This window comes from Diadema antillarum, unplaced genomic scaffold, assembly GCF_040938485.1.
Source record: "Diadema antillarum isolate AM-2024a unplaced genomic scaffold, OU_Dant_1.0 seq00001725_RagTag, whole genome shotgun sequence".
Lineage (NCBI taxonomy): Eukaryota > Metazoa > Echinodermata > Echinoidea > Diadematoida > Diadematidae > Diadema > Diadema antillarum.
In genome coordinates, this window is record NW_027272412.1 from 10,087 (window position 1) to 35,501 (window position 25,415).

The following is a 25,415-nucleotide window of genomic DNA, read 5'->3' on the forward strand; positions in this document are numbered from 1 at the left end:
ATGATCAGTACAAAAACGAGACATACAATTCATACATTTTAAAAGTGCCAACACAATGAAAAGCTCACAAAGCGTATAGAGGTCTACCCGATCCACGGTACCCCCCCCCCCAAAAAAAAAAAAAATAAATAAAAAAAATAAAGAAATGAAAAAAAAAAAAATAAATAAAAAATAAAAAATAAAGATAACCCCAAAAGAAGAAATACGTGTTCTGCAGCTTTTCTGTAAATGACTGTATAGAAATGGTAATTTTATTGACGCCTACAATGTTTCTATTGGTTGTTCAAGGGAAAATCATTGTATATAGATGTAGTCTACATCATTAACCAGGAGAAAAGTTGAGAGAGAGAGAGGAGAGAGGGGGGGGGGGGGGGAGGAGGGAGAGAGAGAGGTTGGGGCTCTGAAGCTGTGAGCAATCTCATGCATTAAATTCTCAAACACCATGCGTGTTTATAAACTCCCTATAGTTTAATAGCTCGAATTTTGAGGGACTACAGATTGGATGATAAAGGGAATTTCTTCATTTATATTTCGTTTTTGAAGGGAATGATAATGATACTTCTTAATGTTGTTATGAGGTCCGAAGTACTTCTTTTACCCTGTATGTCTCCATAAAAAGGAGAAAATGAAAGGAAGGCAGATACCTTTCCATCTGATAGAGGGTCACGTAAAAATACGCCCGCTTTGCTTCCTAAAATGGCCCCGGAACCTGCCCATGAGCGTACTACGCGAAGATCTCTATGATTAACCCTCCATAGCGCACTTGTACTATGTACGGCTCTAGCTACGTGCGTGCGCTTCTATTGTGTACTTGAGCTTCTACTACACGAGAGCAGTGTGTATCATCAAGATCGTAGTACACTCAAAGATCAGACACTTTAGCTTTATGAACGCTGAATATTGAATCCGAAGAAGACGGAATCGGCTCAACCGCGACCGGCCTGTTACCTGTCTAGAGATTGTCGGATTTGTGTTAATTTAAAAACATTGTCAACGTTAAAAGTGAAGAAGATTCCCGTCAAAGAACTTCCACATTTTCTTCTCTGCTCAGGGATGTGCCTGTCAACTTCCTCGCATGGACAGCAAAGACACCATGTGTAGTCCCACGTGTTCTATTTACGGTCTGTTCGGTGTTCATATTTGAGACTTGCTGCTTGATCAGTTGATGCAGGATGCTCTTTGCCTCAGTGATGACTAATGTTACGTTTGTCATACGTTTGTCATATTGTTGATCATATACATTTGGATTCAAGGTCTATATTTCGAAGGTTTATAGCTTGCCTTCTTCCTGCAGTAGAAGGTATATCTCTGAAGTTAACACGTGCACGCTGAGCTGAGATTTTCAAGATAAACACAACGACACGTTGCGTTGTGACTTGTGTTGTTGAGCTTGCTTGAATTGGAGTGAAGGGACGCTTTATGCTTTGTCAGTACTATGACCACATGACTTTACCGATTGTAAAGATACATGTATACCCAGATGCCCAACTCCCGTTTGTGTGTGGCTTCCACTGAACTGTGTCACAGCAGAAAAACAACTAGGTCTAGCAACTTGCAAAATCAAAGAACAACATAAGACCGTCAAATCATGGAAGACGAATATTACAGTGGTAAGCCATGCATGTCTTTGAGTATTGACTATGGTTTGCCTGTGTTTGTGGTAGGGGAGGGTCATTTTTTTATTTTGTGTTCCACTTTTGTTATTTATGAATATGATGCTGCCTGAGCGGCATTAGGGCAAAAACATTGAAATCGATATCTAAGCAACTGAACATGCTGGATGATGATGAGATATTTTCATTTTAAGTGGTAACTGGCATTTAGAATATTCCTGTCCCTTGTGTTGGGTGTTTAGTACACCATATACAATTAATGTTAGAATATGAATGGGCCATTTTGCCCTGGGTGGGTATGTCAACGTGTACTGTACAACGTATACAACTAGGTGCTACATGTATGTAGAGTAGCAGACCCAGTTTGCAGCAGGTTAAAGCCTTTTCAAGGGTATTTAGTAATATTCTGGTAAAACGGGCAACAGAAATTATTATTATTTTTTTTTTTTAATTGGAAGAGGTACCAAAGGCCTCTTGATACTGCATCACAATTTTGTATGATGGACAATTACCCTAGTCATAATAATCCATTTTATGCAGAAAATTTGCAACCACCAAGAGGACCCGGTTTGCGGCAGGGGGCCTAGTTTGCCGCACCCCCTACAAAAATGTCCCCTGATTTCTTCATACATTAAAATTTTGCAAAGACATATTTTTTGATGGTCCAACTAGTTTTCAGCTTGTTAGAACAATTTATTTGGATTCATTATCTCGATCCTTCACGATTTCATAGTTTTTCAAGATCGCATGTATTTCATCAATTTCCAGTAGTTCCACCCATTTTGACATGTAAGATAGCGCTATGTGTGTAAATCCCATAGGGGTGCCGCAAACCGAACCCATCCCCAACATTTTGGTCACTGTTGCAATCCTCAAAATTGACAAAGGAAATGAATTTTGGAATATTTAACACAGTTACACAAGGAATCCTTACCATGACAGGCCTCTTTTGATAGTAAGATTTTGTATAAAGATACAAACAAGGGATGATGGTGGTTGCCTAGCAACAGAACAAAATCTTAATGTTTTGTTAAGAAAGTCATACTTTTTTAAAAACAGCGTGACACAGACGGTTTAAATTAGAATTATGAAGGCCATTATCCGAGTTATGTCATGATTCTGGTATCAAAAGAAAGCTCTTTAGTTGCTCTTCAAATAAAACAATTTAGAAAAAAAAAATGCCCCTCTACTTTTGAAGATATGGTTAGATATTCCTAGGGGTGCCGCAAACTAGACCCCTGCAGCAAACCGGTGCTTCGACTCTAGTGTACATGTAGTTACTTGTAGATGCACCTACACCTTTTGCAATTATGCGTTTTTGAATGAAGAAATTTGGACCATGACTTTAAGATATTGACCAGAAGTGATTCTGCAGTTCACAAATTTATTATTATTGTAATTTTTTTTGTGGGGGGAGGGGGGAGAATTTTGCCCCCACCCCCACTTATTTTGCCTTACCGTTCTATAAAATACCAAATCCTTGTTACCTTTTGCATTGATGCTGCATGCTTGTGTGCACATTTATCAAGTGTGTTAATAGTATACATCTGTGTAAGCCAGCAAGCATAGGGTAATGTAGAGTAGTATTGCTAAATTCATGTAAGGGGGACATAGAAGGAATTATTTCCAGATACATATTTTGCCATGTATTGATAAACTTTTATTTTCATGTAAAACCTTGTCTATCAGGAAGCAATGGAGGCAGCACACCAGTTCAAGATGAAAGAGAAGATGATTATGAGGTATGTGATGTGACACCAGTCATGGCAGTGTGACTGGGAGTAATGTGTAAACACCCTTTCAGCTATAGTATACAGACAGGCAATTCAGAACAATATTGATGTGAGTGAAGAGATTATTACCAGTTCAATCAAACATGTAAGGTTACTCAGTTGTTTAAAGCTACTTTTTTTTTGCTTCAATGTCATACATTGGAATGCCAACAATGTGCTATGTTGACCCATATCATTGTATGTGGCGGGAGAGATGTTGCCCTAGATAGAAACATAACTGTTGGCCTAATTATAGGAATGTGATGATTGCCCGCTCAGCATAACTTGTTTCAATTTGTAACATCAGAGCAATTAATTCAGCAGAATTTGCATTACTAGTTAGTGTAACAATTACATGAGACATACTACAGTGTATACATAATATACAATGTACTTGAATATGTTGAATATTTGGTGTGACAGGAAGGAGAATACGAGTCCCCAGCTGAAGAAGAAGAGGGAGAAGCAAGGACTGTAACATCAGATCTGCAGCAGGATGGGGAGGAGGAGAGACTAGCCAATGAGGAAGATTACCAGAGGAGAGAGCAGAGACCTGAAAGTAGAGAGGACAGTGTAAATGAGGAAGAGGCAGAGGAGGAGGAGGAGGAGGGAGATGAAGATGGCGAGTATTACCAGCATGGAGAAGAAGGATATGAGGATGGGGAAGATATGGAAGAAAGAGACCAAGGCAGTGAAGGACATGGGGATGAGGGACAGTATGAGGGATCTGGTCAAGAAGAGATTGGAGAAGGAAGATACTTGGCTGACAGTGAAAGAGCTCCTAATGATGAAGAAGAAGGGGAAGAGTTTGATGAAAACCAGGGCTCACATGAAGAAGGGGTAGAACAAGAGAAAGGACAAGATTTGGAAGAAGGAGAGGAGCTAGAAGAAGGAGAGGAAGTGGAGGAGGGAGAAGAAATTGAAGAAGGAGAGGAGCTTGAAGAGGGGGAAGAGTTGGAGGAAGGGGAACATGTGGAGGAAGGGAATGAAGAAAGTGACCCTGAGAGAGAAAGTTATAGGGCAAAAAGGGAGGATAAAAGGAATGTGGAATATAGGGATGATCAAAGTGATGGTGAACTTCCATATGAGGAAGAGGCTGAGGAGGAAGAAAGCACTACGAGACTCCAGCAAATGAGTGATGTGGAGCAAGTTAGTGATGGCGATTTGGATGCCAGTGATGATGAAAGGAGGGAAGAGAAAGGATCAGAGGAAGGAAAAGATGGTGATGATGCCTATGAGCAACAGAATATGGGAAATGACTATGAGCAAATCGTTAGCGATGAGGAGCAGATCGAGGATGAGGAAAGTGAAACTCAAAAGGTGGATCAAGTTGAGAAGAGACATGATGATTTGTATGAACAAATGGAAGATGATGAAGACGATTTTGGAGATATTCTCAATGAAGGTCAGCTGAAGACGGAGCGAGGGGCCTTGTCAGATGATGGTGCCCAGTTTAGCGAGGGAGAGCCAGAGGAGGTTGACGATACCTCAAACAAAGTACCTCTCTATGAAGATCTGGATGATGATGAAGATGACGATCTCCACCAACCACAAATGGAAGAAAAGGATGGAAAAGACAGGATTAGGGAGGAGGCTGAGCAGGAGTTGGAAGAAGAGAGCTTGGATGGAGATGAACCTGAGCCAGAAATAGTTGAAGCTGGAGATGAGCAATTGGAGATGGAAGAAGAGGAATGGGAGGAGATTGTTGATGATGATGATGAAGATGCAGAAGTAGTTGAAGAATACATAGAATATGAAGAAGAGGAGGAGGGAGTGGATGGAGAGGAGGTAGGAGAGGTTGCAGAAGAGCTTCCAGAAGAAGGTGACCCTCACCCAGCAGAGAAAGATGCTGAAGAGGAAACTGGTGAAGGAGTGCTGGCTGATGAAGATGAAGATGGAGAGAAGGATCAGATCACAGATGCTGGGGATAACTTTATGGCAGAGCTTCAAGGTATGTGCTTCGGCATTGTTGATGCTATTTACATGTATGTCATTCATGTGGCAGGGTTATTTTATAAATCATGTGAGGAGATAATGCTGATTATTACCCATATCAGACGTCTGAGCTCATATTATGAGCAGGATTACATGTCAGCAGAGAGAAGAGGGATTAATTTTTCATATTCCTCTCTTTGGCAAATGCCTGTGGAATTTGTGTGTTAAAAATGAGGGGAATGTAGCATCTAGGCACTTGAGCTCCCTGTGATGAAAATTTTCTGATGATGACAGTTTCTCGAGGAGTGGTTTCGCGACAAAGGGCAAATTCCCGTACATTGACAATAAATCTAAAGGACAATCGCTGTGACTGCGTGAGCTGGCTGTTACATGTGCTGCATAACCGAGTTTTGCGATATATATAATATATATGTATATGTATATATACATATATATATATATATATATATATATATATATATATATATATATATATATATATATCTGTGTGTATATATTTATCTATTTATTTATTTCTGTCAATACAAAAAAGAACACACAACTCCAGAAATGGGCATGCTGTCACTACCAACAGTTTATTTGAAGAACACACTCATTTTTTCAAGCATGATACATGCACCCTTTTCTGGAGTTCTGTTCTACTATTGATGATATTATTTGACCAATACATGGACTACAAATTACCTATATATATATATATATACAGTGTGTCTCTAAAAAAAGTAAACCCAACTTCAGCAAATTTTCAGAAAACTATAAAATATTTGCACATTATTTTTTCATGGTTAGATAGTCCGATAAGTCCTCTATCCAATGATACCACGTAGGTTATGTAATTCTCATGCATGACTGAGCATGATTCAACTTAGTGAATGGGTGTGAAATCATCACTGTGGCAAGTTATTTCTTGCTATTGTCATGCATTCAAGGCATATTTGAAGTTAAATTTTTGTCACATGTTAGGCCTATGATTACATAACAACTTCAGCAAAGGTTGTTCCTGACACATTCACACTTCACATGCTCTCCAAACATGGTACAGTTGACAGTTGAGCAGAGAGTATTCCTGGTAACTCGATACAAGGAAACAAGAAGTTTCGTGGAAGTTCAAGAGGCTTTTCGGGTGCAGTTCCCCGACAGGCAGCCCAGAGACTCCTAACTCTCCCGTTTTCGACGGGAGATCTCCCGCCGAAAACCCACTTTTGCAAAATCTCCCGTTCTCCCGTTTGAGATTCAATTTCTCCCGCCCTGGTTCAATGTCTCCCGTTGGAAAGGATTTCTTACTTATTGCTATCGTATGTTGCAAAAATAAGCCTTAGATAGCACCAGAGAGCACCATCTATAACCCCAGGAACTTCGCGCTTCGCACACATAAACTTGGGTCTCCCGTTTGCTATGGGTTTCAGGCGGGAGAATCTCCAGATCAGAAGGTGCTTTGGGTTGGAGTCTCTGGCAGCCTCCAACAAAAAGAGCCATCTGGTACAATGTGAGAAAGTATGCTGATCACGGAACTTGCCACAGTGATGATTTCACACCCATTCACTAAGTTGAATCATGCTCAGTCATGCATGAGAGTTACATAGCCTACATGGTATCATTGGACAGAGGACTTATTGGACTATCTAACCATGAAAAAATAATGTGTAAATATTTCATAGTTTTCTGAAAATTTGCCGTTGAAGTTGGGTTTACTTTTTTTAGAGACACACTGTAGATATAAAGATAAGAAAATGACTCCACCAGGTGCAGGAATAGTCCATTGAAGTGTCCATTGATATGATCATATGCATCATTTCCAGTGTATCACAGGTCAGTTTTGATCCCATTAGTGCTACAATGTAGGTACATGTAAGCCAGATAACGTAAAAATTGGTATGATTATCTTTGCTAATTATCATATTATAAGATGTCTCATTAAATGGACTTGTCTTGCTTGGTTATTTGTCTTATCAAGGTGAAGCTAGTGATGATGATGATGATGATGATGACATAATTGGAAGAGCCAAGTCAAGAAGGACAGTCACTAAAGATAGTGGGGATGAAAGTGAGGAGGAGAAGTAAGTGTCCAGTATATCCATACTGTTTTTGTCTTTTTTCAAAACCTATATTCTGTAGTGGTACGAGAAGGGTTGATTATTGCCTTGCCTACACTATATGCATTGAATGACAGCGGAAATTTGAGAAAATTTCATGCTGCAAAAAAAAAGGCTGTTGCCTCTAATTTAGGAAAACTCTGTGCTGCAAAAATGTCTTGCTTTACTGTATGCCTACTCATACCATTTACCATGAAAACACGAGAATGACTGAAGGTATCCTTCTGGGAGTTGGTATCATATCTGTGTGCAAGTGTATGACCATAGAAAGATGACAGATGAACTATGACAGGTTTTGTCTATGTGTTGTAGGGTCAGTGACTTGGGCCAATGTCAAAGGCTAAATTCACATTCCGAGCAATAATTTTAGGAGCAGTTAATGAAATGCAATCAAACGTGACAACAGTGACATGAAATGTTAAGAAAATTTAGATGTGTTTGTGCTACGTCATTGTACCACAAACCATCACACACAGTGTGCTATTCCTTGTCACTAACATAATTCTGAAGATGTTTTAGCAGTTCGTAAAAGGTGTTACTGTCGTATCCTGGGTTATGGCTGTTTGTAGCCCCATCGCTGGATGAAAAGACTACCATGATCACTGCACGACAATGATATTTAAAAGAGAATAAATGAAGAATTATATTTTTTTCATGGCAAAATGAAAGAACACTAGACTGGCCTCTGTTAGAAAGCAGGGAGAATATTGTATCCTCAACATATTGTCAGCAACATACATGTATCATGGGAATGTGCAATTTTCGTAGAAAATGAAATTTTGTGAAATTTATTATTCATTATGTCATTGTCCTGCACTGATGTCACAAATTGTTGTAGTCTTTTCATGCAGCAGGGCAACACTGAAACTTAATGAATTCATAACTTTTGAACAGATTGTCCGATTTGCTTCAAACATCTCTGATGTTCTACTTATGTATATTACTGCATTCACTCAATCCACATGTTTATTTGGATTTCAATTCCCTTTGATGTTATCTCTACTACAGGGAAGAAGCTGTTGGAGAACTTATAGCTGATATATTTGGCTCAAGTGATGAGGAAGAAGATTTTGAGGTAGCATTTCATTTCTAATAATGTGTGAAAGAAAACATTTCATAACTCCTGCTGCTTCAAGTGCAGTGTATCTCCCAATCATAATGGATTATGATGGGAAGATACACATCATTAGCTATCGCTTATCACAGATTGATTTCTAGTTGAAAAATCTCATTGCCTCAGCAGAAAACTACAGTAGTATGGAGATTAAACAAGAAAATGGTAGTGTATGTGCTAAGCTTAAGCAAAGGAATGTTCAAAGAGATATTTACCGGTACTGTATCCCTCTTCACTGATTTAACATTAGGATTTTGTGTGTGTGTGTGTGTGTGTGTGTGTGTGTGTGTGTGTGTATAGGTTCCATAATCATGTTAAAATGTGGATAAAGGGTTGGTATTACCAAATGTTACACTGTATCATATTTTGAACATTTTTGTTTGCCACTGATTTTATATTTAAGTGTGGTATTGCCATTGTCATGATGTACATGTAATGGTGATTATTATCATTATTTTTGTTCCTACTACATGTATCATTAAAATTGTACATGTTATCACATGTTATTTTCAAATTAATTTATATATTCAGCCATTATAGAGGGGTAGCTGGAAGCATATTACAATGACAGTGGTGCAAAACATTTATATGTTTTTTTGTTTTGTTGTTTTTTGTTTTTGTCATAGACATCTCTCATCTCACCCTAGCACTTGCTCATATTTTCTTGATTTCAGGGATTTGGCGAAGCAGAGTTACAGCCACAGTTAAAGAAAAAGAAAAGCACAGGTAAGTGTTGGTATTTCCAAGTTTTAAAAAAATAGTGGTAAGATTGGGTGTAAATATGTAGAAATTTCAGGGGTTGCACAAATCATACATTTCCCAAGAGATTTTCCAGTTTGTCAAGATGGGAATTTACTACCTCCAATTGCTTCTCCGATAGTGATTTAAACTTGCTGCTCAACTGTTTTTCACCTGCCTCCCTGCCGTTGCCGTTCTGCAGTCAGCTTGGCTCGGTCCGGGTAATTCATGAGCTGTGCACTCAGTCTGACTTTGTTATCCGTCGCCATGCAGTCAGATTTTTTGTCTCAGATTTTGTCTCTTGTTCCTCTTTTCTTTTCTTTTTTCAAGGATGTTGATATTTTGATAGTGAATTTATCCAAGCTGCTAAGAAGAAAATCAAGAATATTGATGAATTCTTATAAAATGAGTGGCATAGGAAGGGCCTTCCAACCACTCACAAAGCGCGACACTCATGCAGAGCATGATCTCACTTTCACCCACGAAAAGATGTAGTCTTGATCGGAGGCTTACATGCATGTAATAAAATTAACTGCAAGTTCGGCCACTGGAGCTTGAATTTCAGTTCAAACACTTTATCACTTTAAAAATCTCTGAAATACACTTGTACAGTGGACTCCCATTACATCAAAGACCTCGGATTGGCAATTTCCTTTTGTTATATCGAAATTTTGTTATAACCGAACAAATAATAAACAATAAAAAGTATAGATCCACTAATTTTGTGACCTTAATTTTTATTTCGTGTAAACAGAATTTTGTTATAACCTTGTTCGTTATAAACAGGAGCGCACTGTATGTGAAATCCAAGACATTTGGTGAAAAGGGTTTAGCAAAAATGGCACTGACATTGTGAAAAAATCTCCCCCCAAAAATTGGACATGATATAGATTTGGTTAGATTTAAATCCATGCTAAAAATTCACCTTCTTGATAATTGTAAATTATGTTGATGCTATGAATGTTGTCGGGGTAAATTCTTTCTTATATATATACTTATAGAAATCTTGTGATATTGTACATTTCTAAGAACTGCATATTATCATCATATCATTGAGTGCTCTCATGAAAGTTTCTTTTCTTGATTGGGGACTTTTCAAAGTCATTTTTTTTCTTTCTTTTTTTAAAAATTAAGGTGTTGAATTAGATGGTCTTATATCTACATACTATACTTGTGACTATGCTATGAAATGTAATTTGTAACCTTTGGTAAATTTGGTCATAATACAGGGATACTTTTCTTTGCAGCGATATTTCAAAACACTTTAGATATTTCTCGTGATGTGAACAAATGTATTCTATTATACAAATCAAGTGTAGTTTTAATAGTCAGTTTTGCAGCATGTAAATAGAAATGATGGAATGACAAATATTTTCACCCAATTGTAGGTTATTGAGAATAGAACTGATATCAGTATGCTTCAGTTCACACTTTATGAACAGTGTATTCTGCTGAGGTAACATATGGTAAGTGCACTCATTTTTTTATCTCATCTGCTTTCCTCCTCGTTTTAGCGGTCCTGTCCAGTGATGAAGAAGACAATCCTGAGATGGATGCCTCTGCCATGGAGGATGCAATCCAGAAGATTAGGGATGAGCAGGATGATGATGAGCTAGAGAAAATTGAGGCACCCCCAGGTCCCCCTGCTGGAGACTCTGATTCAGATGAGGGTCTTGATAGGGCCAGCTCCAGGGTGTGAGTTTCCCTCTCTCCATAACGTATCATTCTACCATAATGATTTTATGAGTCTTAATGAAAGATGACACACAAGATCCTTAATCAGGCCTTAATAGTTGTACTGCATTCATTTTGGAATCATACTTGTTGGTCTTCCTAAAAAATACTCAGTAATCTGTAGAGATGCCCAAACCTTGCTTCTGCAAATTATTTTGTTCATTTTTTCACACATATGCTGACTGTCATCCTTCCATACATCGTAGTTATGAAGCAAAAAAGGAAAATGTCAGATGTGTGAAGTTACAAAACTACCCATGCTTTAAATTAAAATGATATATCTTAACCCAGAATGAGGTTTAGATAAAAGCTGGAGCACATTAATATTAGGCACAAATATCTTGATCAATTTGAATGCATTACCTCGTATGTGAAATTTTAATGTGTAGATGTAGAAGTTGAGCAGATATAGTTTTATGGGTAAAATGGTAGAGGAGGTGATAAGGCATCTTTGTTGTTCAGTGCATATTTTTGTTGTTTCTCATGTTAGGTTGACGTAGAAATGCATTAAACTTTTTCTCTGGCTGTGGTACAGAGATTTCGTGTCAGACTTTGACCTGATGGTACAGCGGAAGAAAGATGAGAACAGAGGGAGACGGAGAAAACGTGGCAATGATGACTTCATTAGTGACAATGATGACATCATCATAGCAATGATCAAGCAGATGGTTGAAGCAGCAGAGGTACACTTGTCTCTATATCATGTTTGATATGTAGCAGTATTCAGACATTTAACGTTAGCACAGTGCTGCAAAGATGTTTCTTGCATTGTTGATGAAATGCTCAATAGCAAAGACTGTGAGTTTAAATATGAACATTGGTTCTTGAATTTGGACAGCTGACTCACTTATACTTGTGATTTATAATCACACTACAAACTGTAAAGCATGATGCATATCAAGGGTAAGAGAGGTGCACGTGTATGGAAGATTCTGTAGATTTAAGTTAAGCATGACTCCAATTAACTATCTCTTTTATTTGCGATGACTTACAGGACGATCGAAGTTTAAACAAAGAGAGGAAGGCTGCCACTAAGAAGCTCAACATGCTGCCGGCAGTCTTGTCACAACTAAAGAAGTAAGTCAGAACCTTTAGCACCATGTGTAGGTATTCCACAAAGTTAACATCATATTGTTTTCTCTTGGTCTGCACTGTCATTGCAGATTTTTGGTTACTGAACATCACAAATTTGTGATGTTTCTTTTCACATATGAAAATAATTGATACTTTGCTTTATATTTTACTTGAACCAAGTTCAAGCATTTTTATCAATATTATTATTTATTATTTTTGTATCCCCCGAACAGAGTTCGGAGGATACTATGTATTTGGCCTCATCGCGCCGTGTCCGCCGCCGCCCGCCGCCGCCGCCGCTGCAGAGATTTCCTTGTGAGCGCTCTACCAGCTGCGTTTCTTTTCCGATCATCTTCAAATTTGGCATGAAGGTGTATTATGGTTAAATGAAGACACCTATTGTTTTTGGTGATGGCGCCCTCGCTTGTTCCGTCTTTATACCTGAAAAGGTAAATTCAATAGGGTCTGCTTTTGAGCGCTCTACTGGCTGCAGTTCTTCTTCGATCATCTTCAAATTTGGCATGAAGGTGTATTATGGTAAGATGAAGAGGCCTATTTTTGGTGGTGGCGCCCTCACTTGTTCCATTTTTATACATGAAAAGGTAAATACAATAGGGTCTGCTTGTGAGCGCTCTACTGGCTGCAGTTCTTCTTCGATCATCTTCAAATTTGGCATGAAGGTGTATTATGATAAGACAAAGATGCCTATGGTTTTTGGTGATGGCGCCCTCGCTTGTTCCGTCTTTATACATGAAAAGGTAAATCCAATAGGGTCTGCTTGTGAGCGCTCTACTGGCTGCAGGTCTTCTTCGATCATCTTCAAATTTGGCATGAAGGTGTATTATGGTAAGACGAAGACGCCTAATGTTTTTTGTGTGGGCGGAGACATCATTGCCATGGAAACAAGAATTTTTGTGGAAATAGCAGAGATTTCCTTGTGAGCGCTCTACCGGCTGCGTTTCTTCTCCAATCATCTTCAAATTTGGCATGAAGGTCCATTATGGTAGAGCGAAGCCGCCTATTGGTTTTTGGTGTGGGCGGAGACATCGTTGCCATGGTAACAAGAATATTTGTGGAAATAGCAGAGATTTCCTTGTGAGTGCTCTACCGCCTGCAGTTCTTCTTCGATCATCTTCAAATTTGGCATGAAGGTGTATTATGATAAGACAAAGATGCCTATGGTTTTTGGTGGTGGTGCCCTCGCTTGTTCCGTCTTTATACATGAAGAGGTAAATCCAATAGGGTCTGCTTGTGAGCGCTCTACTGGCTGCAGGTCTTCTTCGATCGTCTTCAAATTTGGCATGAAGATGTATTATGGTAAGACGAAGACGCCTATTGTTTTTGGTGTGGGCGGAGACATCGTTGCCATGGTAACAAGAATTTTTGTGGAAATAGCAGAGATTTCCTTGTGAGCGCTCTTGCCTCTACCGGCTGCCTTTCTTCTCCAATCATCTTCAAAGTTGGCATGAAGGTCCATTATGGTAAAGCGAAGCCGCCTATTGGTTTTTGGTGTGGGCGGAGACATCGTTGCCATGGTAACAAGAATTTTTGTGGAAATAGCAGAGATTTCCTTGTGAGTGCTCTACCAGCTGCGTTTCTTCTCCTATCATCTTCACATTTGGCATGAAGGTTAGGTTTACAATGCATCCAGATTACTCTATAATTGTATTCCCTCACAGGTACTACCAGAGGATACTTTAGATTCTGCAGATTTACACTGCTGCATCATATTATTGTCATCAAATTTGGTACCCAGAGGCAAAATGTGGACAGGATCATTGTTGCCATGATAACTGTATTTATTTATGGAATTTCTGTGTGAGCTCTATGTATTGCGATGATGTATGATGTTGTGGGTTCGGGGGATACATGTGCTCGGCTGCGCGACCCGCAGAGCATCAATCTCTAGTTTTTTTTGCTGTTGTCGTGCAACGTGCAGGATTTCATGGTATTGTTAAGGTAAGACTAGTGTTCGGTATCAGTGACTATGATCCATACTGCGTGCTGGATCTGACTGTTAGTGTTGTTTAGTTCAGTTTAAGGAAGTTTGTTTGTTTATTTGGGTTTTTTTTTTGTTTTTTGTGGTTTTTGTGGGGTTTTTTTAAAGATAATGGAGATGCCAGCACCTACACCAAAACTTGAAATCTCCCAGTGTGCTCTGTGTATTGTGACAGAACCTCAATAAAAATGTGTTATCAGTTAATGTGAACTAAGTTTGACTGATGTGTAGCCCTTAGAACAGGACTTGCTGTCTTATTAGTGATTTGTTATGAGCTACAAGAAGTTTATCCAATGGCAGGAAAAAGACAATATGTTTCATGTTGTTGGATGAGAAAACAACATGTAATGAGTGCACTGTGTTCTCATTTGATATCATTATTCTGTGCAGGCAAGACCTTCAGATGGCCTTCATGGAATGTGGAGTTCTTGGTGCTATGAAAGAGTGGTTGCTACCACTGCCAGACAAGAGTCTGCCCCATCTCAGCATCAGAGAGTCCTTCATCAAGATCCTTAAAGGGGTTTGTACACCAGTTTTTGCCCCCATAATTAATGTCCAAATGGACTTGCAGACATGCAGTCTTGATTTTGGTTAAAAATTTATGCTTTGAGTCTTTTATTCCTTTTCTACAACAATGATTTTCTCCTATAATTTTCCACTGGATAGCATTTTTATTTATTTACATTCATGTTTTATTTGTAGCCTTTCTGAGACCAGGCTTATGAAGTTTACTGAGTTTCGCTTGTATACATTCAGTGTACAATGTATCTGAGAGAAGAAACATGCCATTTGAACATACTCTTTGGGAATGGGTTGTGACAAAAACGACAAAGGGAATCTAATACTTTAAAGATAAATGGCATGTTCATGCATACTGCGCATGATGAGTGAACTTGCATGAGATATATTTTTTCCCATGCATGCTGGAAATGCTTTACCCGGTGCCCCTCATCCCCCACCTCAAATAAAAAAAAAAATAAAGAAGATATTGATGCCTTTACACTGCATTACCACTTTCCTTGGTTGAGATGCAACAACCAAAGGGTAGATGCTGAGGTCAGTATCACAGATAAGCATAAATTTTCCTGAATGTACAAGTGTATTTTACACCTTAAAATTATAAGTTGCAAACAACAACCAACAACCAAAGAGGCAGAAGTGGGAAAGTCAGTGTCCTGCTAAAATTAGAACATATGCTTTTATTGCGATCTTCATTGTTAATACAGTAACTTTTAGCTTCCAATGTATTGAAGTTACCATGGTAGCAGATGTGTAACAGCCAATCAGCTGTTTGCACTTTAAATATGGCTGTGGTGGATGCATGTGAATGACACATATCCTCATAAAAGGAGCCTTAATTTAGGTGTCATGTACTGCCAAAACTTCTCATGGATTTGCTACAAAAGTTACTGCACACAACAAGCAATAAAAATACAGAGAAAATGATACATTATAAGCACTGCAGTATGGTATTATTTTGCTTCTTTTAATGTTGCAGTTTCCACCAATAGAGCAGCACATGTTAAAGACGAGTGGCATTGGCAAGGCTGTTATGTGTCTCTACAGACACCCAAAGGAGTTGCGACACATCCGTGACATGGCTGGCAAAATAATCAGTAAGTTAGAATTCTGCATATAAGCTGTTATCCCTTTGTAAGGACAGAGATAAATTATGAGAAGGTGATTTTATGTCTTAGGATTGGAATTGTGACTGGTGTAAAATCAAACCTATCGTAACAATTGTAACTGCATAGTTTGAACTACACAACCTCTGTAAGAACTCTAAAGCTTTGCCGATCAGAGCTGTTTTTACTTCCCCATAGCCAAGGGCTCAAATGACCTATTGTGATTGTTTTTATGTCTGCCATCCGTCATCCATAAAGTGCTTACATTTTTACATCTTTTTGTATATCTTTTAACTAAAACCAGATGTAGCAGAAATCATTCCTAGGGGTAAGGGGGTGCAAAATTATTGAAATGGTTCAAATGTTTGATGAGGCACGAAAGTGAATTATCTTCAATGATCTTTCTCTCTAGAATGAGAACCGAGTTACACTGCATTTAAGATATTTTCCCCGTGAATGTAGAGTGTCAGTTGTTCATGGCAGTGGCAGCGGTGGCACCAAAGAAGGAGAGTTAAACACCACTTGAGGTAGTACCCTATGAAGAAATTCTTGATCTTGTTTAAAATGCATGATCCGATTTTGTCAAACTGAGCTGGGATCAATCTTAGGGGAACCATGATACAAAGTTGTAATACTGTACGAGCTGAAATTTTTGCAGTGGTTTTATTTTTGCGAATTTCGTGAATCGCCTTTGAACCGTGAAAATAACAGCACGCGAAAATAACGCGCGAATAAGTAAGTTCCGTTTGACCCTCGCAACCGCGAAATTAACAACACGTGAAAATGTCCTCCAAGTAGCAATTCGCGAAAATATCTGTATGCGAAAATTTCAGCTCTTACAGTAGTACAGATGTCCACCTTAGGGCCCCAAATGCCCAAACCATGAAAATTTCAGTAATTTTTTTTTTCCAGATCAGAAGTGGTGGAGGTCAGACTGCATTTGAGTAGATACTCTTAGAGGTAGTATGCTGGGTACCTGGATGAGGCCCAAGATTAAGATTTGCATGTCAGTCTTTGGGAAAGGTTTGTACAAATGTGTAGATGGCCCTTATGGGGAAAAGAGGCAGAGCCCACATGGCCAAATATGTGGAAATCTAAAACTCTCAGACAGGGTTACGGAGACCCAAACACAGTAGTTTTCAGTCAGCATAACAAATAAATTGTACTGTGTGTAGATACCCTTGTATAAAGAATAACACGATGTTATTGTTTGAAGAGGTATTCTTGGTTCATGAAGGACGCTGTTTCATTGTTGAATTGTTTTGAGAGTCAACCCTTGGTCTTGTTTTTTCTGCCTATGAGAACCATCTGTCAAAGGCTGCCTTTGCACAGTTTTTGTGAACTTTACTGCTTTCATTTCTTTTCTTTTTTTCCAACTGTGTGTTGCCATTATTCATATTGTCTTGCTCGTATTTCTCTCTAGATGAGTGGTCTCGACCTATTTTTGGGGTGGAGGCTAACTTCAGGTCCATGACAAAGGAGGATCGGCAGAAGAGAGACATTGAGCAGCTTGCTGCTTCAAAGAGAAGGAGACTTAGGTGAGGGGGATAGAGACCGTTCAGAGATCCATAATGAAAAACATTAATGTAAAGGAGAGGGACATTCATTAGTTCACCAAGTCAAGAGAGCAATATTAGTGACATTGATGGACAGGGGTTAGGATGTTTAAGTTTTGCTATAGTTTGGGCTCAGTTTTTGCTCTTCTATCTTCTTGAAAATACAAGGTCAGATTTTCACCAAACTTAACAGGAATTTTTGCTAGTATAGTAGAATATGTCTAGTATTAAGAAAAGGGCACCATGCCTAATGTTTAAAAAGTCTTATTTGTTTGTTTGTCCTCCTGAGCAGAAGGCTCAAGTGAGCTATAGGGACTTTTCGATTTGCGTGTCCATGTCCTGGACTGGGATGTGTGATGTCAGTTTAAGGCAGTGCACATGCGCAGCAACCATCCACATGTTTTCTCCCAAAATCCAGAATGCGTTTTCCTCGATTTTCATGTCATCCTCAATCTGCGACGGTGGCACTGTCACCACTCATAATTCCCTGTTTATCTGCCACGATAACTGCTTGCACTGACTTAAAAAATGGATTCAGTCACCCTTCTTCTGCAAGAGTGCAGTGTTGGAAAGGTGAATTTTAAGAAAAGTAAACTATATCCTAATCTTTGAATACAAGTACAAGTAAAATGATTTTGTCCTTCTACAGAATAATCCATCCAATCATAGCACTTTGATGATGCATCGCAAACAAGCCATGAACACAATTTTGTGTTGTATCCCAAGTGCTTGGCATCCTCGCCAGCATCGCTACTACAAAAAATAATGATAATGAGTAGATAAGAATGCATTCATCATTATATGCCGCTGGATGAATGTTAGCTTTATCTATTCTGTCTTTCTTCAAAAATTCATTCAGTCTGCGAGGGGGGAAAGTGCCTGCCAAATGTCAGACTTCTTAACTGCAGGTCAAGTTTGTGTTCTTGTGACTAGCAGCCATAGAGCCTGGCAGAATAACGTTCATGTCATGAACATGCATACAGAAAGTCAAAATGGGTTCTGACTGGCTGGATGCAATGAGTGGACCGCAACCATTTGGCACTGCTAGAGAACAAGAATGGCATCTTCGTTCACACAATTAGAAAGTCCTTAATGTGATCACTCATTGTCTGGCGTCCGTCGTGTGTTGTCTATTGTCCATCATGCGTAAACTTTTTACATTTTAGCCGCCTTCTTGAAAACTCCATGACAGATTTTCACCAAAGTAGGCAGGTAGCATCCCTAGGGGGATAGGATCACAATTTGTTCAAATGAGCACCATGCACACCCCCATGCCCCTATTCGGCCGTCCTTCTGTGTGTCCGTTCTTCCATCTGTAATTAATTTTGTGGACAACGTAACTTAAAATCCGTTTGAGGTATCCTAATGAAATAAGTATGAGTGGACAAAGTTGTGCCTTTCAACTTTTGGGTGCATATGCTTAAGGTAAAAGGTCATGGGCAAATTCTCAAAATTTCACTATTTCCCCCATTAATTGTATGTAATGCCTGAAGGTATTTTCTTGAAACTTTAGTGTATACATGTATTACCCAATAAAAGCTCTCGAGGGAAAGTTGTGGGTCATGGGGTGAAAGGTCAAAGGTCATGTGAAAATGCAAAAATGTCACTTTTTTCTCCATATCTCGGAAAAGCCTAAAGGAATCTTCATGAGACATAATACAATTATGCATGTACAGCCTGTCAGTGATTTTCTTGGGACTTTTTGAGTAATGGGGTCAAAGGTCAAGGTCAAATGCTCAAAATTTTGTGATTTCCCCCATGTCCATGCAATACCTGAAAGTATTTTCTTAAAATTAGATGTGTACATGTATTACCAGATAAAGACTTTCTAGAACAGGTTTGGGCCATGGGGGTCATAGGTAAAAGGTCACTGGTTAAGTGAAAATGCTAAAATTGTACTTTTTATTCCATATCTCCAAAATGGCTCAAGGTATTGTCATGAAATTTAATAGTACATATGCATGTACTGCCTGATAATGATTCTCTTGGGAATTCTGGGCCAAGGGGGTCAAAGGGCAAGGGTCAAAGGTCAAGTGAAAATGATCAAATCCCTGAATACCTGCTTTCTTAACAATTTAGCCATCCATCCAAATGAAACCTACAGCGTAGTTCAAGGAAAGTAGACACTCAACATATTTGTGTCAAAAATGGCATTTTTTTATTTATTTTTTTTATTTTTTTTTTTTTATTTAGTTTTTTTTTTTTTTTTTTTTTTTGGGGGGGGGGGGGGCGAGGAATGAAGTGAAACTGTCGTCTCAACATTGTCAAGATATACTGTAGACTTATCGGAGTACCATGCATTATGGCGGAGGCATACCAGTAGCCATAGCGACATGTAGTTGTTTTTATTAATTTGGGCAAATTTTTTTGAACATAGTGAATACATTGGGGCAGTTTATACACAGGGATGTTAAATGCACCTGCAAATACAGGACTGTTTTTAAAGTCGATGTTTACTCTGTTTTGTTTTTGTTTTGTTTTTAGGCTGCCTATATAGTTTTCATGAACACTCTTTTAAAGATTGCCTCTCTCCTTGTAAAAAGATAAGAAAGTGTTATGGGGATATATACATAGATGTAGATTCTTCATCCAGCTAGTATGATAACAACAGGTAATTTCATCTGTTGGACTGAACTTATTTGTCTGGACATCTAAATAACAGAGGCAGTAACGTTGTTGATCCCTCACAGGTGAATGATGCTTGCCAACCAGTAAGAGCTGAGAAGCTGACCCAGTGGCAAAACTGTCCTCTCTATAATCCAGTCAGAACAGATTCAAGTTCACATTGTTTTGGCTGTGTTCATAAACTATTTATGTTTTTATGCCTCCAGTCATGCTTGAATTTACATTGACTTAGATAATTGACCTGTACTGGTCTCTAAAAGTGTTTCAGGTCAACCCAATCTGTATTATATAGCAAGTGTGACAACTTTACTCTTCTCAGTATTATGTGTGCACTGTGCACTTGATTTATTTCTTGTTATCCTGTTCAGTTCTGAGGACACACCAACACAGAAAGACATTGAGACTGCATTAGAAGGAGGAGAAGGGTGAGTTCAGTACATTGTACTATATCCCCAACTGCTTGTTTATAATGTTACTCTCAAGGACATTTTCCTTATTCATCCAGAGATGTGAATAGATGCAACATTTTCAGTGTCACTTTCTACCTTACATGCAATACATGCAGTGATTGCAATTTGCAGTGATTTTATATGTATTTTTAATACCTAAAAGAGATGTATGGAGAGACTAATAGTCTCTTGATATTTTTGTTTAGTAGTTAATCAAATGTTGTTTGAGTTTTGTTACTGTCATGTGACAGTCGCCTATTATAAATGTAGATACATATTCAACTAGAACTCCATTTGTTATGAACTCATTTGTGTCATATTTTGCTTGAAGAAAGAGTTTGTTCACTGCAGGGGAATAGTCTCATGTGAAAACACAACAAATGACTTTCAATTCAAGCAGATAGATATCAAGTCAAGAAGTGAAAGATTCTGACATACATGAGGAGGCTGCCTTACTGGCTAGAAGGCCAACAGTGATGTTGACTACTTGTCTATTGAGAGATGGTAAAAAAATTGTCCAATCACTGTGTGCAATAGCTGAGACATTATATGACTTTGTGTTTGTTCTTCAGTGGTTTACGTCCAGGAATGAAGGGATGGGTCGGCAGAGCCAGAGTACCTCTTCCCTCAACCAAAGACTATGTCAATAGGCCGAAATGGAATGTTGAGAGAGAGTTCTCCAAGGTCAGTTTTTTGTGCCATTGTCCCTAGCCTCTTCAGTGTTTCCACTGCTCTATCGTTATTATTTCCCTGGCATTGCTAGGTACTCACACCTGGGTCGAGAGGGACATGGTGGGTACAAACATCTTGTCCAAGGACTTAAGTACTGGATGGGAATTGAACTTGGGTCTTGCTATTGGGATGACATAGAGCAGTGCAACTTTGCAGGACAAGCAAGTGAAAATAACATGGTGTACTGCATGGTATAGCAGAATAAAATATAATGCACGAGAAAGTCTGTGTATGTAAGCTATAGTGTGTGAGAAGAATGAGCCAGTTCTTTAGACAGGCAATGTTAAGTATTATTTCCTTCACAATCTTTAAACAACTGCTTGCGAGGATACCAAACACACACGAGTATGACTGTATGAAAACGGTGTGAGAGACAAATATAGTTTTGTTAATAGGTAAGATGAATAATTAATTGATTGTTGGGGGGGGGGGGGGAGAGAGACAGAGGTGAGAAGGAGAGTGCATTGCTGAGCATTGACAATGTCTTAGCTTCAAGTGTGATGTGTGAACCTATTCATGAATTAGAGTAGGCGTGGACATATTCCTAGTTCATATGGAGTGTAATATGTGATGTGAAGCTAGAGATCTTTGCAAAGCAAGAGATCCACTGCAAACACTAGTATTCGTAGATTACCTTTTCAAAGTACCACAATGCAACAATCAGATGTACATGCAATACAGTTCACTCATGATACGGTAGACATGTTTTTTACAAAATTTCATTAAAACGAAGTGAAAATTCAGGCCCAAAATTATTATCATTAGAGTCTTTGGTGCAAAATAAAGCTTACAATGAACATGGTTATAATGAAATTCTCATTTCGACAAAGTTAATTCCAAGCGCCACTGACAAAAAAACAAAACAAAGCATCTCTTTAACAGGGGAAGGAAACCACAAGTCTCGTTTTTCCCCCTTTTTTCAGACAATTGCTAATTTTATGGTCGGACTAGTAAAGATAGAAAAAATGGGTACCTACTGGTCTGACAGCGACAGATTGGACCAGTAAAAAAAATATGGGTTAGTGTGCAGTCCTGTATCGTATTTCATGTTTGAAATGGTCAACGTAAATGAGTTATTACATTGAAGAAATACACTACAGTTTCTATAGTTTATTGATTAGAGAAAGGAATTTCCTAAATAGATCTGTGCAGTTAGTATAGCACAGATCATTTTCCATCATGTAAAATAATGAATGCAATAGTTTAGTAGTAATTAAATCTTCATCTATTCCAGGTAATCATTTGAGTGGCATGCATGTTTCATTGTGCTATTTTGATAGGTTGTATGCTCAGTGTTACATAAAGATGATAAACACATTGGTTTCTATGAATGCTGATACCTGTATGATCTTTGGTGTGAAGTTTGCTGTGTCTCAAAGACTTTCTTGCATTCTCCCTTCTAGGCTACGAAGAAGGTGACACGACTCGACAAGCATTCGCGCAGGATGCAAAACATGAGGGCTGCTGGAAGGAACAAAAACCCACGAGCAGTGTCTATCAGCATTGAGGGGCGTGGCATGTCCTTATAGAAGCATTATCTCCATTTAATTGCCTTCATTATCACATTCTGATATAGGAGAAATGTCAGGAGAGTGATGCAGGAATGAGATGTGGTATGCCGAAATGAATGGTAAAGTGCTGTTTGAGAACTCGAGGCTTCATAGTGATGGAAGTACATATGTGACAACATGATTGATGCTGTACTCTCTACTATTACAAAAGCATTAGCAGTGATGACAGCCTGCTTATGAAAGTACAGCACTGCCACAATCGACAGTGGATAATGATGTAACCAGAAATACATTTCTGGTGGTCAGAAATCGACATCAACTCTGACTAGGTTTGGAATATTGTGGTATTTCAAGAATGAGCTTAAAATTGAGAAGTCAGATAATGACTGAAAGCAATGGGGGGCTCTGTAGGCATACTTTAAGATCCATCCTATGTCTGTAAAATGTGATTGCAAACAGTTTAGAAGGAATAATGAACTCCTTGCCATAGCTTCACCCTTCTCATTTGACCAATTCATTTGGCTACATGAAAATGGCGCTACAGACAGTTCAAGTGCTCTACAAGGGCCAAATGCCAGGTGAAAGGCAGAAATGAAATGACTCTTGCAATTTCATTGGTATTATTGGCCTGCTTTTCTTTTTGTGTTCACATGCTGAGGTAAATAAGTGAGAAGTCTTCAGTCATCTCATATGCTTGATCATGGTTTTTCTGCTCAATGCATTACAGGAGAGTTCAAGTCATCTTCTTTAGTCTTTTCTTAAAGTTCATGTTTTCTCTCTCAAATAAGCACATTGTTGTTAACTCTTCCTGATTTTGTGCCATTATAATCAATTCAACCAGTTCCTACAATAACCTCCAACATAATGTATGCATTGGCATTGAGAGGTACCGGTTTAATGGAAAGATGAAACTACTGCATGACTTCCGTAGGGCCCTGATTGATTGATAACATGGTTTGCATTTAAGTTTTTGTATATTGTTTGGAGTACAGTCTGAGCCAGCAAGACAGTTACTACACTGCAGTGTTGGTGAAAGAGATTATGCATGTTTGTTTTCATTTGTTACTTCCTATGTTGTATTTAAAGAAATACAAATTTTGTTGGAAGTATGTGCAGGAAAGCTAAAGGGTCTGTATTCTACTACATGTATTGACTTGGCTAAAGATGGGAATGTGATACGTTCTGAAAAGAATCAAATACAAAAAGTGAGTTTAACTTTGTTGTGAGAATCCTGAAGTTGACCTTCAAAGAATGTCTTTATTTAATGCCTCCTGCCCCTGTATTAGGGCTCTGTTGTTGGCATAGCGATACATGTATCTGTCAGATTTTGCAGGAACAGTGACACCTAATGTTTAATCCATGTTAATTTGCTTAGCACCACCTGTTATCAAGGATACATATAGGGAGCTTTTGTTGTTGTTGTTGGGTAATTTTCAGTAGCCTCACTTAAAAGTAATTTTTAAGTAAACTAAGTCTTATGTTGACTTAATTACTCACACTTCTGGTGTAATCTCAGATTTGGCCCCCATACTGTATCTTCATTTCTGTTGAAGAGGAAATGTTTAAATAATACACATTCTTCTTATTTGTTAGCCCCTTTAAGTCCACAAAATCATCTGAGACACTCCCTTTTTTATGTGAAAAGCATTTGGCAAACTCAAATACATGTAGTACAACAGCAATAAATCAAAGTAGAAGTAGCTTTATATCTCCATGTTGTACTAGATGGTGTATTATGTTTGTGAGGTTGTCATCTTTATGACCTCTCATATGCCCAGATCGATCTCACATAATTTAGGAAAATACCTCTGGTGGCTTTTCATGAGAATTGGTCCATGTAAACCTCATAAGGTATTAAAGCCCTGATTATATTTTAGGCAAATCCCCACAAGGTCTGCATTCACAGAACTTATATTGCTAACCTCATATTTTCTAGCAATCAATTTAGCTGGAAATGTCTACTGATATGATGATTTGGTTAGAAGAGGGGAAATAAAGATGGCAGTTATTTGCATGAAATGATAGTAGTCATACATCATTGCATCATGCTTAAAGGCCACATTACAATGACCAAACTGTAGTGGATTTAATTCTCTTGGAAATGGGTTTTAGGAGTTCTGTGTAATGTTCATAGTGAGTTTTGATTGATGTAGTATCACTAATGAGACATGATGAAATGTGCTACGATTTGAAATCTAACCCCAGCAAAGAGATTGGTTTATGAGGTTTGGCAATTCTGTCTATTTCTTGGTAATATGTATGGAAGAGTGTCATGCAGTGTACATGTAATTTAATTAATGAAAGAATGAAAGCTTAATAGTCCTTTTCTTTCCAGACAAAAAGACATGGACTTTTGTTGGCCCATCAAGATCTTCATCAGTGCTCAGTATCGAACAGAAGGATAGAGCAAAACCTGTGCTTCTTTCTAACAGTCGGAAAAAAAAAGTGTTGCAGGATTTTGTTTTGTGTAGTTTTATTTATACAAATTTCTTTAAGACATGTTATTGTGTAAAATGCATTCCAGTGTGGCTTTAGCATGCAGCTCTTTATAATGTAGACATGTACAAGTTGAGAAGGATAATGCTGTCATGCTTTCTAATAAAATGCACCAAACACAACTATGAAGATATCCTCTCTGTTACAAATACTGTACCTTTGGACTGTTTCATGAAAACCTGTTTTGAAATGCTGTTGTCCTGTAAGATATGAAAGCCTTCAAAACATGGAAGGGGTAAGCATTATGAGTCTGTGCTTTAAAATCCCTTCATACATTTTATAATAAAACGTATTGAGAGATCCAGTGTAAAAAAAAAAAAGTTGTTCA

The 25,415-nt window shown here is 38.4% G+C and overlaps 1 protein-coding gene across 1 annotated transcript; it reads left to right on the forward strand.

The window, feature by feature from the left end:
• Nucleotides 1-877: 877 nt before the first annotated feature.
• Nucleotides 878-25,209, forward strand: LOC139711892 (uncharacterized). Its single transcript, XM_071623738.1, has 15 exons — nucleotides 878-1,610; nucleotides 3,303-3,355; nucleotides 3,809-5,336; nucleotides 7,296-7,398; nucleotides 8,443-8,509; nucleotides 9,223-9,274; nucleotides 10,801-10,981; nucleotides 11,556-11,703; nucleotides 12,015-12,097; nucleotides 14,484-14,613; nucleotides 15,592-15,709; nucleotides 17,142-17,256; nucleotides 20,268-20,324; nucleotides 20,921-21,032; nucleotides 22,484-25,209. The coding sequence occupies exons 1-15, from the start codon at nucleotides 1,589-1,591 to the stop codon at nucleotides 22,607-22,609; spliced, it is 2,895 nt and encodes a 964-aa protein (XP_071479839.1). The 5' UTR covers nucleotides 878-1,588; the 3' UTR covers nucleotides 22,610-25,209.
• The last annotated feature ends 206 nt before the right edge of the window (nucleotides 25,210-25,415 follow it).

Bases quoted from the DNA above. Each gene is read 5' to 3' on its own strand.
- LOC139711892 (XM_071623738.1), top strand. From the start codon at position 1,589: ATGGAAGACGAATATTACAGTG. The intron at 3,356-3,808 runs GTATGTGATGTG...TTGGTGTGACAG, and splicing joins AAAGAGAAGATGATTATGAG to GAAGGAGAATACGAGTCCCC. The intron at 14,614-15,591 runs GTTTGTACACCA...TTAATGTTGCAG, and splicing joins TCATCAAGATCCTTAAAGGG to TTTCCACCAATAGAGCAGCA.